General features: G+C 37.8%; 2 protein-coding genes across 2 annotated transcripts; one reads left to right on the top strand and one right to left on the bottom strand.

The window, feature by feature from the left end:
* Window positions 1-46: 46 nt before the first annotated feature.
* LOC130176188 (ADP-ribosylation factor 4-like) lies at window positions 47-4,399 on the bottom strand. Its single transcript, XM_056387132.1, has 6 exons — window positions 4,210-4,399; window positions 3,199-3,279; window positions 2,971-3,080; window positions 2,347-2,418; window positions 1,260-1,385; window positions 47-1,140 (listed from the first exon to the last, which is right to left on the bottom strand). Exons 1-6 carry the CDS (start codon window positions 4,274-4,276, stop codon window positions 1,054-1,056), a joined length of 543 nt encoding a protein of 180 aa, XP_056243107.1. The 5' UTR covers window positions 4,277-4,399; the 3' UTR covers window positions 47-1,053.
* An 818-nt stretch (window positions 4,400-5,217) lies between these two features.
* Window positions 5,218-11,219, top strand: si:dkey-30c15.2 (uncharacterized protein LOC558938 homolog). The gene is made up of 12 exons (XM_056387476.1): window positions 5,218-5,312; window positions 5,424-5,467; window positions 6,154-6,217; window positions 6,471-6,602; window positions 7,834-7,938; window positions 8,039-8,088; window positions 8,212-8,337; window positions 8,458-8,503; window positions 8,668-8,739; window positions 8,915-9,068; window positions 9,156-9,238; window positions 9,335-11,219. The coding sequence occupies exons 1-12, from the start codon at window positions 5,280-5,282 to the stop codon at window positions 9,479-9,481; spliced, it is 1,056 nt and encodes a 351-aa protein (XP_056243451.1). The 5' UTR covers window positions 5,218-5,279; the 3' UTR covers window positions 9,482-11,219.
* Window positions 11,220-11,289: the final 70 nt, after the last annotated feature.

Here is an 11,289-nt window from a genome sequence, read left to right as displayed (position 1 = left end):
ACACTTCTTTCCTCCTTATAGGTTAAAAAAGATTTATGGTCACAGAGGACAGAAGAACTGAAAGTTTAATTAAATCCTTTTCCATGGTGGTTGTTAAAGAAAGGTCACAAATGTTCAAACAGGATAAAATCCTGGTCGATAGTAAAGTCAAGTTGTAAGAAAGCAAACTACACTCGCACTGGTGTGGTTCTGCTGCACCACAGAATATGTTGCAGCACAAAAGGAAGTGTCCTATTGCATTATCTTATCTTTCAAAAGCAAAAAACTCACAAAAGCATCTTAGAAGGGCGCATGACCTAAGAATGAGATAAAGAATGGATTACTAAGATTTGTGTTAAGAGGGACCAGAAGGCACAATGTTCCTTTTTGGACCCATTTACTGGGAGGCCATGTGGTTCCACAATACTAATCAAATCTATCTGTGAAATCACTGCAATCGTCGTCTTTCTCATTCTATGGGATACGGACCTTTAGAGAAATGATTTGGCATAAGATTGAGGACACAGCAGTGAAGAGCAAAGGGCCAGGTCTGCAAGGGAGTCAAATATCCACGAGGGGTTGTAGAGCTGAACAGCTTGTGGCAGCCTACAAGCCGTCCTTCCCCAAAACTCTAGGGTTGTATTATCATATCCCCCCAACCTAGGCTCGATAAGTTCAAAAATTATACAAGTGGTTGATTACTGCAAATGCTGCCAAGACAGGAGCGAAGGTGTCAAGTGGAAAAACAACTCCCATCACTCTATTCATTGTTTCCATGAAATTTCCCTAATAGGCCATTTGCTCATCATGCAACTGGAATACAACTTGTTGCCATGTAAGATTTTGGAAACAAAGAGAGAAAAGTAGCGACTATGTCAAGAGATAAAACAGTCATAGTATTGATAACAAAATAAGAAATATGAGATAGTAAAATTTCCCAAAGATGATTACATTGTCCACCAGCCTTGTCCTTTTGCTGGAAGACCAAATGTTTCTGGATTGAGTGTCTGTGCCTTCTCTCCTGTCCTGTGGTGTTCAGTCTCTCTCACTCTCATCTGTCCAGCCAATCCTTTATTAGTTCTTGGAAAGCTCTTTGGATAGCCAGTCAAGTCCTTCATACAGCCCAGTGCCCTGGGTGGCGCAGGTTGACTCAATGTGCCACTGTGGAGTCAGAGATTATATGGTTTAAATTAGGAAACTATGAATGCAGCTCTACATATACTTCGAAAATATAATTATACTGCAGGAGTGGGGATCGTGTTTCTATTCAGATAACTTACAGTTTTGTTGCGGAGGGCGTGTAGACCAAGTTTGTCTGTGAGTTCGCTGACTGATAAGGCATTGGGGAGGTCCTGTTTGTTAGCAAACACCAGCAAAACGGCATCTTTCAATTCGTCCTCCAGCAACTAGAGGGACAGAAAACAGAGTTTATCAACCGTGAGACTTCATGTTAGGGCCAAAACACTAAAAACAGATCAAACTGTGATTTTATTTATTTATTTATTTTAATCACAAGAATTTCTCAAAAAGCCTAATTAAGTTAGAAGTAAAGAAGTAAAACATCAACTGTATACAGATATAATTAGAAATATGTGCTGCAAAGATGCAAACGACTGAATAAGAGGACAGCCAAAAGTTGTTACACTAATAGTGGTTCATATGCCCCAGAAATAATACAAAAAGGGCAGTTTTGGGATGTTCTGGAGGCTTAGGGGTCTAAGAAGCGAACTACATCAACAGAACAACCCTGGTTTAAGTCTGACCAGGGACATTTTTTGCATGTGAAAAATTGGCTTTGATGTTCAGCCCTCCTGCTGGTCTAGAGCACTTCAAGGTTAAAATGAAAACAAGCATGTAATATAATGAACTTAGAAAATGTGAACCGATAATCCAGTGTAAAATATTTCAACATTAAAAAAAATCCAAAAACTATGAATCCTAAAACTAGTGAGGTTAACCATGCAATCCTCATATGAAGAGATTCTCTTCACAAGATTATTGAGTCTTTACATTTCCCTAAGGCACAGACAAACATACTGTACAGGTTTCAGTTGTCCTATATACAGATCCCTGCAGTTTGAAGAATTGTCATCCAGTTTCACTATGTTCCATGACACAAACAACACACAGAAAGTCCAGAAAACATAATGTGACTCTGATGTTGTAACTGCTGTGGGAGGGTCATTCCACATTTAGGAGGGACAAACAATAACACTTTTTGTTCTGATTTAACCCTGTCACAAAATGAGACAACCAAGTCAGAAATATCTTATCCTCATGTCATGACAATAATCTAAAATTATGAAACTCACAGTGCACACTAATAATGCATTACTCCCTACTGAGCTAAACATATTAAATACCTACCATCTTTGAAAGCTCTTCTGCAGACTCTGCCACTCTTTCTCTGTCATTACTGTCCACTACAAAGATGAGGCCCTACATGGGATAAACAGTGAAGAGGTTAGATTTAGTTCTGAATATAATTTAGTAATAAGATGAATGTACAGGTATTAAACACTGTTGATTACTGTAGATTACAAAGATTTTGAGACATTTGGAGAAATTAAAAATTTTTAAAAAATGTGGAAGATGTGCATCTTTCATTAATATGTTGAAACTGCACCAATCTTAACAACAGTAAAAAGATAAGGTGCTGGCAGTGTGAAATAGAAGTTGTTTTTTTAATGTGAACATAATATTCATCTACTTTAATAAACAGTAATAATACAGCCAGACAGAAAGAAAGAGAGCACTTGTTGACAAACACATACATAAGATAGAACTATTCCAGTCTACTGGGAGCAGCTGTTTCAGTACAATACTTGGGTGTCTGACTTCTAGTTTATCAAAGTATTGTACTATATTGTACTGAAACAGCTTCACTTGTCGGAGTAAAAGTATTTGAGAGCTGTGTATAACTACTTCCTCTCACTGACACTGCCATTTGCTGTTTGCTGTTACACAGCACTGGGACAGTCACACTCATACCTGTGTGTTCTGGAAGTAATGTCTCCAGAGGGGTCTGATCTTGTCCTGGCCACCCACATCCCATACAGTGAAACTGATATTCTTGTATTCTACTGTCTCCACATTGAAACCTTTGTAGAGGGAAGAGAGGGGAAAGATCTTAATAATACACTTGTATTATCAATGTTAGGCACATGTTAAACAATCAAATGGAACAAAAATAAATTGAAAGGTAAATGTATCACTTACCAATGGTTGGGATGGTGGTTACAATTTCACCTAGCTTCAGTTTGTACAAGATAGTCGTTTTTCCGGCAGCATCCAGCCCAACTACAGGAAAGTGAAGTATGGTTAAAATTGACATTTGCATTGCATCAGAAGAGGACACCAGGGCTATGGATAACAACATGCTCTAAATTACATAACAAGCGTTTTCCTATAGGTGTAATCGTCAGACAGCAAAGGACATTTAATAACAGAGTACATGCGACTGCAAAAAGATAATCGTCTATAGCCTACTGAGCCATTTTCATTAATTAGTATGAAGGGAAAAACAACCCACAATTATTAAATTTGATTTTAACATGAACGTTTTTACTCGATCGAGAACATAGCACACCCTTAATGACCGGAAATAGAGCTGGACATTAACGCAACACAATGACAGTTGTCCATCTAACGTCATAAGAAATGAGTTACCCAATACTCATTTTACTAACCGAAATAAGGAAAAGAAGGCCAGCGCCATAACCAGTTACCGTCTAACAGATTAGGTTAACTAATAAAACCTAGCGTGAACATGTTTCTAGTAGATTATCAATAAACGGCTTTTCTTCAACTAAGTTCGCGTTAGGAAGTTTGGAAGAAATTATTCGATAAAAGACACATATGACAACGCCAATCAAACCTCGTTTAAATAAAAGATATCATTATGTAAATACAATGTATTTAAATTTAAGCCGTTTTCGGGATACAGTTGCCGTTGGCAGATTACATTGCCAAACTTCCTTCAAAAAGCACACGGAACCCATACAGTGACGCTTGGTGGTGAAATTAGCTTGACCTTTTTTTTCAAACAATAATTAATCAAATTGCTCTTAGTTGTGTTTTAATTCATCTTCTATCCCAATGTTATACTTAAAAAGTTTTAGAAATGCATTACCAAAGCTCATCTAGAACTAGCTAACTACTCGTCTAGCTACAGCTAAAGCTAAAAACCGTGCCATTGACAAACGCTAGCCAAACAAAGCTTTCACCTACCCATCAAAATCCTCATTTGTTTTTTGCCAAAGAGCCGGCCGAAGATTGACGAGATGGTGAGCCCCATAACTGACCGTGGATGTTTGAATCTATGGAAATAGCACTGATATTAGCAACGGCAGGGGCAAAGTGTGATGATTTCACACTGGTCCGGTTGCTGTGATTCAGGAGTACTGCCACGTCCGGGCCAACGTGGAATCCACGACGTCATCAGTTTGAATCAACTTTATCAACACACACATTGACACCTGAACACGGCGACGTTTTGAATACACTTTTGTTGTTTTTTTTTCCGACACATTTAAGCTCCTCTCTTTATATAGAATACCCTGCATCACCATTTTGCGGGAGATATATTTAAACACAATGGAAAAGACAACAAAAAAAAAATTGTTTTCATCTCGCGATATTATATGCAAGGCTGATTCCTACCACTAGATGTCCCTTTAATACAAACGTTTATCATATGAGGGTGTGCTGTGAACCTACTACCTGGTTGCCTGACATCAACAGGTAAATTAAATGAATGAGTCACTGCACTTTAGAGCCCTGTGTGTGTAAGAGAGAAAGAGTTTGTGTGTCTAAGGCTGGAAATGCAAGTAAAGAAATTGTCTGGAGAGTAGATGATAAACATACAGCCTGACAGTGGGCCAGATGAGGGCACATACATCTGTTATTTTGGTAGGAAATTTGGCTCTAATAATCAAGAGAGGGTAACTACCTAAATAGCACAGAGGAAATTACATTTCACTGTTTTCTTGCCTGCCTTAATTGTCTTTATATCTTGAAAGACGGGTGGTAAGACAAAGAATATTCCTATTCCACCTGGGGATTCTTATTTCAAAGTACTGCAGTGACACTAAGACATCTACAGTACAAATGCAGACATACAAGCACACTCCCACAGCAGGTGGAGTCAAAACAGCAGCACGTGACAAGGGGCAGATGTTTATAGAGGTGTGCTTTGATTGGAAAAGGCATTTTCAAAAAGACCTGTTATGGGGACAGGTTATTTAGCTGCTCACAAACAGAGTGTGACGTGTGGATAGATTGATTATTGGATATCTACTATGGAGCTCAATGGTACACTGAGTGGAGATCAGGTAGGTATTACACTGAATACTTTCGAGTATATTACAGAATGAAATGAAAATCTTTAGGAGGGAAATGATTGCCATACATTTCTGAAAACATGTTTGCATTCTGTTTTTCAGATTGATGTTCTCTCTACTGTGTACTTAGTGTTACTCACTCCCAGGTACTATGCTTCCTCATACTTTTTCAGTCTCGTGCATGCATCTTACCAGCTGTATTTACACAGTTGGCCTATTTAATGACAGCTGCCAAACCTGTAAGGTAACATGCAATAAGAGGCAGGCTTATTTTTCCTTTCTGAATACCTTCAGTTTTGCATGTTTCTTTTCTATTTAGGTCATTGCCACCCATGTTGCTTCCTGAAATTAAAATATTCGACACTCAATTGTTGCTCACTGAATAGTTGCAGCTACTGCAATTTTATAAAAATTCCCTCAGTGAACATAATCAGCATACTGTTGTGTCTTTGCTTATGAGTATTTAGCTCTCTTTCTTTAGCTTGTTACAAATGAAGCAAAACAATAGGAAAGAGAACAAACTGATGATGGAGAAAATGCGGGAAAAAAGCATTTCCCCAGTGCCTTCCGTTCGTTTTTTACAGAGCCTATCGGAGCGTTAAGATGCACCGTTTTACAAGAGTCACATGTGCCTGAGATAAGTTGTCCGTCAAAGCAGTCTGTCTCATCATCAGTCATTGACCTGTCCAATAAATCTATCCTCAGCTCAGTCGGCTTTGTGTTCCTCAGTCCTTGTAAATCTTATGCACATGGTCAAGAATATGACCAAATTCTCTGATATGATATGATTGTGCTGCTATTTAATACTTCACATATTTCTGATTACCTGCAGTGTGATTGGGAGTTTTTCTGTCCTGGTGGTTTCCATATTGAAATGGAGGCATCTACAACAACAGGTGAGTCAAGTTGTATGTATTTGTGAATGTGTGTGTGTCTGTATTCTTGTGTCTGGGTTTGGTGGAATATGCTTTTACCTTACTGTATTTTGTGGCTAGTTAAAATGCTATATATATTATATGTTTGATAGTTTATCGATTTATTTGTTGCTCCGCACCTTATCACTGCAAGGTTTTTGGCACAGAGTGACTCAGTTTTCAGCAGCTTAAAAGGCTGCAGAAAACATATTGATTTTTGTGTGTTTGTGTGTAGGTGCACTTGCTGGTGCAGCTCGCCCTTGCCGACCTCCTGGCTGCTCTGATCCTGATTTCCACCAGTGTCATGAACAAAATTGGAACCATCAACAGTGTAATGATCTGCCTATACAGCCTGCCACTGTCATTGGTGAGGGACCAAGCTCTTACCCTTACAAATAAATAATTTACAAGATTAATTTGCTTAAACAATGACAGGAAAGTTGTGAGATATGCCAAAAATAAGAGAGGCTTGGCTAAAAATATCTGCTTAGATTTATGATACTTTCCAGAGCCACTTGGGACTGAGAGGAGTCACATAATTGTAGCAGTAAAATAAGTCAAACACTTGTGTTCGTTATTATTCCCTCGTCCTGAGAGGTGACACTGCATGTTTCATGTTGCAATTACTGTTTTATATAAGTGTTGCATTCCAAAACTTTTATAATGTCTCTTTAAGTCTATTGTGGCTTACAGAGACAGCATTAACTTAAATCCAAAGTTTTTTTAATTCACATTATATAATACAGTGATAAGGGCTAAGGGCAGAGTAGACATTGATTTTACATAAAACAAACAGAGAAAAGAATGTAATGTCAGAACAAAAACAGTGTTTGTTTTTGTTATGCAGTTTCATTCAGTTCGGGTTGTGGATTTGTTTCAAGATGTAGATATGGAAACTATTTAGCCTTTATCAAAAGTTCAAGTGTTTAAAAATAACTGTGTCTGTTTACATTTCTGAAATGACTGACCTGGAAATGAAGTCAGTTCAAGCCTGAGATTAATAATTTCCTCCACGTTTTTCATGTGTTAATATGGATGCAGAATATATGGACTCCAATAGGTACCGCAGTGAAGTTATTATTCATTAAGATATTTAAGATATTTGCCCATAATGAAAAACTACTGAGGGGATAGATAGATAGATAGATAGATAGATAGATAGATAGATAGATAGATAGATAGATAGATAGATAGATAGATAGATAGATAGATAGATAGATAGATAGATAGATAGATAGATAGATGGATCATCATGAAGCATGTTTTCTTCTCATAACTAAAGTAAAGCAGCTTTTTTACAAGCTAAAGTGAATAATAAAAATGTCCTCACAAAAAATCATAAAAAATGTCCCCATAAAGACAAAGAGCAAGTGTCTGAACTTGGTGGGAATATTGCTCTCCAACCTCATGAGTGAAACAAACAGATTTTGGATTTATGGAGTAAGACAAGGACGTTTTTGAGCTAGTCCACGGCTGCAGCAGCATTTAATGTATGAAAATAAATGTTTTTAAGTGATCATTCTTTCAGCTTCATAATACATGTTGCTAAATCTGGCATTCACTATATATTCTTTGTGTGTTTGTCTGTTTTGTTCCAGACATTTTACTTTGTTTCATTTCTGCTGGTGGTGGTTTACGCATGGAAGTCGAAGAATGGAATCCAAGGATGGAGAGCAACACCAGCAGAGAATGAGGGCGGACAGGTGAGTCGTCAACTACGTTCATAGATTATAATTTGTCCGGAGAAAAGTCAGGATGGACTGATTCATTTCTTTCTTTCTCACTATCTGTCTTGGATTACAGAGTCAGTATGGACGGAAAATAGTAGCTATACCTGTATATGCCATGGTGTGGTGAGTTTTGTTACTTATTTTAAATATTGTAATCCACTCATTAAACCACCTCTTCAGACCTTATGGATATCATCCCTGACAAACGCAATTTAATTCTGTCTCTCTCCCTGTCCAACATCTTAGGTTGATCCCCATTGCAATATACTTAGCATATGTTCTCACTCCCTTCATAAAAGCTGCTATGGTGATTCCAATTGCTGACAAATCACTAAGCGGGACCCTCCAAAGTGACAGCATGTACTGCACCAGGTGAGCACACAACCTTCAAAGATTAACTTCTTCCAAAGTCACTTCTTTCAAAAAGTTAGAGAAATGAAATAGGTCTGTTCCCCTGTGTTTCTGACCTTTTTGATTTTTCTTTTTTCTCAGTTGTATTTTGTTCTTGCATGTCTGGAGGGACTCCTGCCCAGGATCTGTGAGTATAAAACTCTCTCATGACACACTTTTATACACTTGCTTTTAGCTAGGCTTCCCTGTATACATTCATTTTCATTTGCTTTTTAAAAGCAGAGCAGCTTCTATTAATAAGCAATGTGTGTATGTGCTAACATGATTTTTTTTTTTTTTTTTTTTAACCAGGAAAAAATCCATGACACTTTCATCAAAACTTTTCTTTTCCTTGTGGTGATACCAGTGATGCTGTCTTGCTCTGTAAGTCATAAGCATTTACACTATCTTAAGAGGACATTTTTATTTGCAGTTTTGTAGTTGTGGCAATATAATTCAGATTTATAATTTTGCAATACTATCTAAAGGCTTGGGAAGTCTATTTACACGTGTGAGCAGAATGTAATCTTTTCTTCTTCTTTTTTTTTTCTTGTGTCAGGTCATTTACTATAATGTTGGTAAATGGTATGAAAGACATCAGCATCATGGTCTTTTTCCGGTGGAAGGAGACGGACGTTCAAGGAGGAGATTCAAAAGAATGATTTCTACAGCAAGAAATATGGTGATGGTCATCTTATTCTGTTGGACACCAGGTACAGACACGCATTTAAAGATATTGTAATTAATTTCATTGGCTTTGACTCAACATCAGACTGATACTCTGTTTCCTCCTCCTGCAGCGCTTATCCTCATTCTGATGTCCACAATTATGATATGGATAAACATTGAACAGCGCAGACTATTTGGCCTTTACATGATACAGGTACATTTTCAAGATTTCACATGACAGGAGAAAATAAGAATTTTTATCTGATGTCTGAGTTGCAAGAAAAAAAAACACTATTTTTGTATATTTCAGGCTGCCACTGTGTCCCTGCAAGGTTTCCTGAACAGTATGGTTTACGCCTGGAGACGGCCAAACTTCACAGAGGCTGTTCTTGGGGAGAACACACCCCTGGTGCCGCACAACCGCCTGGCCTTCTTTGATGAATCGCTCAGGAGTTAATCTTGATTGTTGACTCTAAACACGCGAAGAGAAATTGCTGGCACACCACACTGCTGGCCTGAGGAGGACCGACTGCCTGCACACTTCATGACTTCATGACAGTTTAGACTGAAAGATAAAATGCTCTCATTCACGGACTGAAGATGAAGAGAAATAGAACAAAAAGATGAAGGAAACACAAAGACCCTTTAAACAAGCAACAACTGATGCAGTGCTTTTCATTGCAACTGCTGGATTTTTCTTATAGTAAACAAAGTCATAGTAGCTTCGTTAGCATATTTATTTGTATAAAAATGGGGACAAAAAGGACATTAACTGTATGACTTTGTTGTATTTATATGTGCTGTTAATGTTTTATCAAAGACTTAAAAGATGTCATATAGAATTATGGATGTGGTGTTCGATTTATATGTTATGTTTTATCAAATGTATTTGTAGTGTTTAATAAGGTGCCAGTTGTTACCTACTGTTTTATTATGGACTTGTTATTCAACAGTACCTCAGCACTCTGTAGTTCAAGATAAGAACAATGGAAAACCTGTCGGGGTTGCACATATGCCGTCACCTTTCTGTCATTTCAGAAGCACATGTCACCCACCATAATATAGAGTTCAGTCTCAGGAGCATGGCACATGACAAGAGAAGGAACAAAGTGTCTGCTTTGTCATGTCTGGGTGCAACCACAACGGATAACTTATCTCATAAAAAATACTGTGTGGTTGTGCAACTGAGGTCTTATATAAGATCTTTCAGATATATAGTCTCACACACACACACTTAGGCACAAAGATCAGCACATTCTCATGCTGTAGTATCTCAAACTCCATGACAACATTGTAGCATGTTGAAAGACTGCAAGCCAACCTGTGATCGCCAGTTTATCTGCTGTACTTTAAAGCAAACATGATGTGCACAACTCATCTGCTGAAGGCTATATGGCTATAGCTACATGGGTTTGAGTTGCATAGGATAAAAAACATAAGGGTTAGACATAACACAGGGTTTTGTCAAAAACATTATTTTTTCAATGTGTTTTAATGTGATTCAGTTGAGGCAAGAATAACAAACACCTTTGTATGAAAACTTGAGCTATTATCACAGATCCAGAAGTGAGTTGAGTCGCTTTACTTTAATAAAAATCCACACAGCCTGCATCCTCCACACCTGGTCACCCAATTATAGTTTCCTTGGAGATTCATTATCTGATGTGCATGAGATCTACTGCCTATCCATAGATGTTGTGATGCACAAAAGTGTTCCTAAAAAGCAGTCCTACTCAGCAAATATACAGTATGTCTACAAGACACAGATTTGAAAAATCTTGTTCCTGATAATAAAACCATTTGGTCAGTCCAGTGCAAGTCACTATCAATGACCTATTAACAGTATTTATCACCGATTGATCATATCGCTATTCTTTTGGTCATATGTATGAAGCAGCCAACCAGAGTAAACCTTATATCATATTGTTCATTATTGTTCAACATATCAGGCTATACTAAAAAAAAAAAGGAACTGCACGACAGGGTTCACTGGCATAAACAGCACCCGTCCTGTAGCAACAAGACTGCATGTTCATGTGTTTTTGTGTACGCGTAGTTGCTCCATTAATTATCTGCCCAGTGAATTTTCTGAATATGATGAATGAACCCTACAGATTTGCTGACTAAACTGCAAGGCTGTGGCCTAGAAATGACTCTGGATTTCTAATATTTTCTGTCTTCCGGCTCCAAGGTTATTTATGCAGTATGGCACAGTGACCACAAAGCTGTGCCTGTGTGAGAAAAGGCAAAGCAATACATACAATT

The sequence above is a fragment of the Seriola aureovittata genome, chromosome 10, assembly GCF_021018895.1.
Source record: "Seriola aureovittata isolate HTS-2021-v1 ecotype China chromosome 10, ASM2101889v1, whole genome shotgun sequence".
NCBI lineage: Eukaryota > Metazoa > Chordata > Actinopteri > Carangiformes > Carangidae > Seriola > Seriola aureovittata.
Note: the sequence above shows the minus strand (reverse complement) of the source record. Positions and strands in the feature narration are given on the sequence as shown.